This window comes from Rhyacophila brunnea, unplaced genomic scaffold (assembly GCF_057557595.1).
Source record: "Rhyacophila brunnea isolate RB1 unplaced genomic scaffold, BYU_Rbru_1.0 scaffold_11, whole genome shotgun sequence".
Lineage (NCBI taxonomy): Eukaryota > Metazoa > Arthropoda > Insecta > Trichoptera > Rhyacophilidae > Rhyacophila > Rhyacophila brunnea.
The window spans coordinates 12,570,628-12,578,017 of record NW_028232763.1 but is presented as its reverse complement, the minus strand read 5'-3'; the positions used below and the strand labels follow the sequence as shown (position 1 = coordinate 12,578,017).

General features: G+C 31.4%; 1 protein-coding gene across 1 annotated transcript in view; it reads right to left on the bottom strand.

The window, feature by feature from the left end:
* Positions 1-2,075: 2,075 nt before the first annotated feature.
* Positions 2,076-7,390, bottom strand: part of LOC147078367 (progestin and adipoQ receptor family member 3) — a 76,975-nt gene continuing 71,660 nt past the window's right edge. Inside the window, exons 5-6 of the mRNA XM_085956883.1 lie at positions 5,905-6,093; positions 2,076-2,339 (exon numbers count right to left, since the gene is read on the bottom strand). Coding sequence (XP_085813009.1) covers positions 2,106-2,339; positions 5,905-6,093 — 423 coding nt within the window. The 3' untranslated portion in view covers positions 2,076-2,105. The remainder of the gene's footprint in view (positions 2,340-5,904; positions 6,094-7,390) is intronic.

Below are 7,390 nucleotides of genomic sequence, written 5' to 3'. Positions count from 1 at the left end.
CAGTGAACTCTTTGTTTAGTTATTGCGTGTCCGATATTTCGCTGGTATAATAACGTGAATATTAATTACAAGCCCCGAGAAATTTAATAATATTTTTATTGCTTTGTTATGAGAGACGCTGATAATAATAATTATTTTGTGCTCCTTGAGCCCCTTATTACATAGGTGAAGGGTAATGCGCGGGTGGGAGGGGGCCTACTTCGTAGAGAGCGCACCGTGCACCGAGTTGGTGGGCTTTATGCCTTAGGTACATAAATATGTTAATATTTTTTCATATAAAAAAAATCATTTTGAGCGCTGACTTCATGATTCATAATATTGTGTACTATTTTTTATTGTACATACTATTTTAGAACCCACTACTGAGATTATAGCATAGATCTGGAAAAAAACTATTCTATTTGAGCATATTGTCTGAAACAATTTCTTAATATCGATAAATATTTAGAACGAATAAAACATCTGCATACATTTGAAAAAATAATTGTTATAGTTTTTATAATCAATCAAGTAGGTTAGGTACCTTCAATTTTTTGGTGGTTAATTTATTTGGCAAGTATTTTAAATACCTACCTACTTCCCTACCTATAAAATTATTATAATATACTAATAAATAAAGTAGGTAATATAATAAAAAGGGAAGAGATTTCGAAGTGTTTCCTGTACGCAATAAAACGGCGACTTCTAAATCAGTAAGTCCCTAAGATATTATTTTTCAAACGTGACTTATGTACCTACCTACAACTAAAATGTTGCTGTAGATTCAATGTGTATATTCGTACACATTCATTGTCGCTTATAAGAACTGCAAACTGCAACTACATTTTAGATATTGTGTGTAGAATGCAATACTAAAATTTTGACTTCTCAATTAATTTTCTGTTTATCTTCCATACAAGAATACATACATACGTATATCATTGAAAACAAATGTGTTAATGATATTTTAGTGTTTTTTGTCAGGCCATCTGAGCCTTTAAATTTGATTAAAATTGTAGAAAATGTTAGTTTTTGAGAATTATTATTCTACATTAAACATTTTTTTTGACGTGAAAATGTAGGTACATTGAAATTTGTACATAAATTATGTTCCATATTATTATCAATATAATATTTATCTAGTGTTTTTTTAAAAAAAAAAACCTAATTAGGGACCTATTTAACTATTTAATACAGAAAATACTTCTACATTCAATTATTGATATTAGGTACCGAATACTTATGTCTGTGGAAGAAATAAAACTGCTGTTGCTGCGAAAATCATAGATAATAATAGAAGTAAAGCCAAAATGCATGCTTGAGCGAATTTGGAACATGAAAAATGCATGTCATCTTCGAATTTGGTAGCGAAACGAAACAACAGATGGTGATATTTTCCATAACAACAGTAAGATAGTGATGCCAAATGATGAAATTCAATTTTCCCTAATTATTCCTATGTGAAAATAATATTTTACCATTTTAATCAAGTAACTCACGTAATAAACTAGTTCATCATTGCTTTTCCAACAATTGTGTTTTCTAATTTTACTTTTACAGTGTATTTAGTACACGGTAATAAAATATGTGCTATAATGCTATATTGATATAATATTGTGGCAATAGGTTTACGTGTTCCCTGTAATAATTTCCTACCCATGAAAATAAAATTATCTATTAATAAAATGATCATAATACTATACAGCACCAATTAAGGCATATTTAATATTAAACATAACATTATTCTAAGAATGCCTGCTATTGTGACAATATTAGCAGTCATTTAGCCTTAGAGACATTTTGATCACAATTTATTTTGCTAATAAAACATAATATCATAGAAAATATTTTTATAAATACTTAAATTAACTTTGAGAGACATAATACTGAACGCTATTCCATGGTTTGATTAATTTGAAAACATATTATTCACTATTTTTTTATCTTTGACAATACAAAACAGCAATCGGTGACGTCATGTTTTATTGTTGGCATTTTAATAAATTGATGAAACATAAAAATTGTAATTGTGGTGCATTTGTGAACATCATTCATATTATTTTAATAAAACTGTGAACAAACATATTTTACAAACCATGTCACAGAATAGGATCCAGATTATTTTCTTAAAATATTCTCATTGTATTAGCACAGCCATGATTCATTCTATACTGAACATACATCATTCCGGAGTTATGCCAGTAATAGAGAGCTAGGACGACAAACATGTGCCACCATTGGTGGGAATGTCCGATGTAATCGAATTTTCCAGAGCTCCACCTTTCTGGTATTCTCAAGATGTAGATGAAGAAAGCGATGCCACTGATCACATACATGCCGATTACACGTGGAAACAGCAACTGAAAACAAATAATAGAATATTTTAGACTAATTCTGTATTTCTATGATATTAAATCGATGTTATCTACTTATTATTTATCAACAATCTACACTCTATAATTAAATAATGTGAGGATGCCTCATGGATTTATCGTTTTCCTCGTATTTCCTGATTCCTTCCAGATTTTGCCAGCAGTAATCGACTACATTATTGTTTAAAAGAGACAGACCGTATTTAGACTTCTAAATAATAAATAACTTAAATAGGATGTTTCAAAGAACACTTCTGTAAAATATTTCAAATGTGAGTTAGAATAGTTCTGCATTCAATTGCTGACAGTGGCGAAGGCTCCATAGTAGGCGATTATTTGAAGCCTACCTTCTAAGAAAAATAGATAGAAAGTATTTAAATTTAAATAAATAAAAAAATGTGCGGTAACCAATTGAATAGGTATATCATCAGAATCTCCTATATATTATTATCCTAAGAGATTTTGTAAAACGCACCAACAGCTCAGCTAAGCGATATTTTATTGTTATTTTTACATCTTCACTTCGAAATGTGCGCTACCCATTCATCTACCGATTGAAATGAACACATTTCAGAAATTTTCCATGATTTCACAGGTACGTGACGTTTATATCCGATATTTTCTTACATACCGTATATGATCGCCATATTTACTGTTGACGCCAAACAAAATTACATGTTCGTCGCTTAATACCTTCTAATTCTTTATTGAGAGATAGAACTAATTATTTTTATTCAAATGTCACCGTGTACACATTGGCGCACTTAATTTTTTTGCAGTGAAAAAACTATAATTTTGGAACAATTCGAAATCCTCGCATTGTCTGCCCTGCGCTGTCACTGGTTTAATTCCATAGATAACGTAATTGTATTCCAAATTTGATTTTTTTAAATACCTCTTTGTGGCTGTTCACACACTATTTTTTTTATTGAATAATTACCTAAAGGCTACTAATTTCCATAGATTACAATATAGTAATATGGCAAATTTGAATCTACTGAAGGAATGAAAGAAATTTAATTTTTTATTTTATTAATCAATCTGATATTAATACGTGAAAGACAGCATAACAACAGGTGATAAAAGTATTATAATATCTACATATTATACCAATTAACTACAGGCTCCGCAACCTGATGCTACTCCTGTTAGATATACGAATTGTTATAGTTATCAAAATTTGTGATATTGTATAATATCTACCTATTTTTATCATTCTTATCATCATCAAACTGGACCTATCCACTGCTGGATGAAGGCCTTCTCAACCTTATTCTACTCCTTACTTACACATGAATTGTTATATTTATCAAAATCGGTGATATTATAATATTATTTACCTATCTATATATAATGCCATTATTATCACGAGCCTCAATCAATCCACTGCTGGATGAAGGCCTCTCTACGTTGATTGTATTCTTGATAGTCTTAAATGAAATTCTATATTTAATAAAAATGCTAATGTTATTTATCTACATATTCATATCGTCGTCATCATCATCATCATCATCATCATCATCATCATCAACCAGGATCAATACACTGCTGGATGAAGGGTTCCACAACGTGATTCTACTACTATCGGTTTAACGAATTTGTGATATTATACCTATTTCTATCATCCTTATCATCATCGACCTGAAATAATCCACTGCTGGATAAAGACCTCCCATAGCCTGATTATACTCCTTACTGTCATTTGAATTGCTGTATTTATCAAAATCGGTGATATTATATTATATCTATTTAGAATGTCATTATCATCATGAGCCTGAATCAATCCACTGGTGGATAAAGGCCTCTGTAAGTTGTTTGTATTTCTGTCGGTCGAATGAATTGCTATATTTATAAAAATTGCTGATATTATATTTACCCATTAATAATATCGTCATTATCATCATCAACCAAGATCAATCCACTGAAAGCCTCTTTAAGCTGATTCCACATCTTTAGGTCTTATAAATTCCTATTCTTATCAGAATTGGTCTATTCCTCTCATATATAATATGTATTGCTTTATTATTTATCAACATTTGTCTCGATATGAATGTCCCACACCGGGAAACTATATTGTTTAAGGTTAATTTTTAATTCCAAATTTGATTTTTAAATATTATTCTATGGCGGCAAGCATTTATTTTTAATAGACAATGAAACAAAATGATGTTTTAATTTATTTTTTACGCTGCTAACCTTTTTCTATTATCTAAATGGGACCCGAAAGAGATTAATATTCACGTTATATTGGATCTCTATTTATATGAATCACATATATTGCTGTATATTCGAATGATTGAGATGTATAATTATTTTTCATATTTAAATGCACATACCTACACATATATTGTACTTATTAAAATTAAAATGTCAGTGGTAGCAATTGGCGATTGCCAGCTGTTCTGCTAGGCCAAGCAGCCTGAGGTGGTGTCAGACGATATTGTGAAGGCCAAATTCCAAAATAGACTACGCATATGACCCCAAATTTATATTGGCAGTGACTACTTGCAAATCGTAAAACTGACAAATCAGCAAAATGTCAAACTGTCTGAGGTGAATGAAAATTCATCCCGAAGGGAAAACTATGGCGCCGTCTATGCATACTTCACAATTATATTACTATCCACCACCGCCAAGCCGTCTGCAAGACCTAACGAGACAGACTGGCGACCACCAGCCGGCTCTGCTAGTAATTAATTAATATTAAAAAAATATAAATGAGAGCCATCTATCGTCAGAATTTAGAATAAATAAAAAATAAGTGACAAAGCAGCGTCTCTAGCGAGTATTGAAATATCAATTCACTCGAGATGATTTTGGCGTGCTTTTTGTATGAACTGCGTGTCACATAGCATCAGGGTAATCTGGTTTTGTTCATAGGAATCTATAAGCTTATAAGGCAAAGCCTTTCTCCGCATATATTTAGTGTCAATGACTGCCGCTATATTCAAATAATAATTAATAATGTGATAATTCAAAAATTAGTTTAAATTATGGGTTCAATCACGTCATATAAAGATAGAATATTTTTTTAAATAAATAATAATTTTATCTCGTGATTATTATTTATTAGTGAACACAGTCAGACTAAAATATATATTATTTTTTTGTTTAGTTGTTTGTCATTTTGAGCTGTTTTTGATACCGCTATATGTACCGATGATATATTTTTAGGCGTATGTTACGTGTAGGTATAGGAAAATACATAATTTATATTCATCGCTCAATTGTATATTGTCAGTGAGCTATTGAAATTTCATCGATTTAGTGTAACGTTGACATTAGTATGTACCTATTCATCAGTAGTAATATCGTATTATCGTCTTATTTCCCGTAAGTATACCTGATAACTGTGCTCTTTTTCTTTGATCTCCATAGCCTACCTCTTTCCAAAAGTCACCCTTCGCCACTGGTTGCCGAAGTATCTTGACTGACCTTTTACAAGGATTGGTTGTTACCCATTCGCTTTTAAGTGTTTCCTGATTCTTCCACAATTTGCTACACCATGAAGCCAAAATAGTGATATGGCCTTTAATAAGATAAAATTACTCACTTGAACCATCGGGTTATCGAATCCTCCCATTGCGATTGCCCAGTGCAATGTCGGCACTACACCATAAGCTGCCCAGGCGACAAAAATTGACATCTTGATGTTGGAGTGGATGTTGAAACGAGGGAGTTGGACCCCCATCGCAATCGCAAAGATCAACGTGACAGACACCAAGTAAAATAGCTGCAACTCCTGAAAAATTATATAATTAAGCATTAAGTAAAGTACAGAAAACTTCTTATTTTGTAACGTAACTAAGAAATTTCATTTATACAAGCAATAATTAATTGTAAGAGATAATTACTTTGTTAGGGTAATATAGTAGGTATACAATATTTATTAGTAAATAAAAACACACAAAGATATTTCTTAGGTATGATACAGATAAAACGTTTACATCAATAATTAGATCACCATCTACATAAACATCAAAACCAAATTTGGAGTAATCCTGACAGCATCTACGCATTGTATGACATTATTTATGTACCTTGATTTAAAATGAATAACATGGTAGCCATTATTGACAGAAATTTAAAATCACAGAAGGCATAGTTATCATCTAATAACTGCATGGTTAGTACTGTAGCATCGTGGTAAGAGCCCTCGGCACGTTAAAGAAGGTGTTTGAATCCCACTAGATCCAACATTTATTCAACATTTTTTTATGGTGTATCAAATTTTTACAAAGAATGAAAGAAATTGTTAAATTTTGTTTAAATCATTTGTTAATAGAAAATAATTAAAATTATAGCTAGATTTCTAGACAAAAAAAAAGGATTTGCTATCAAAATAGTATATCAGTGATTTTTAATAGCGTTCTAATAATAGTGAAATAAATTGAATGCAGTAGTGTTGTAGCAGAATATTTTGCTCTCAATTTGTGGGCTGCGGGTTCGAATTCTGCATTAGCTGACAAATTTACTTTTTGTTTGACAAGTTTATTTTTAGTTAGTTTTGTACGGTTCCGACCATGTCCGATCCTAATAAGATAATATGGGCCTCCACAAAGAGGAGGTTTGTATTAACATATTTTGTTTTTACGAGAAATGGATGTCAGCCACTTGCTCAACCTATTAGGTCCATACTCTGACTCATACACAAATTGAAAAACAATATGTGTACTTGCCAGACCCAGGATTCGAACCTGGGACCCACGACGCTATAGGCCGTCGCTTAAGCCGCGCGGCCCTCGCTCTAATGTCTCTAATGTATATTCAAAGCTATGAATAATTGATTATACAGAACGTAATATTTAAAAATGAGTAGATACCTAATCAAAATTACGCACAAGATGGCCAAGCGGTAATGTTTCAGCTTACAATTTCGTGCGTCCCCAGTTTGAATACTTCATACTTATTATTTTTTTAATTCATGTTTGGATTTTGACGATAGACCTAATTATAATTATTGTCGTATAAAAGGAGGCTGTCCTGACGCATCTTCGTCCTTTTGTTGGTGTTAACTGTTAATATTATTAACATAATTT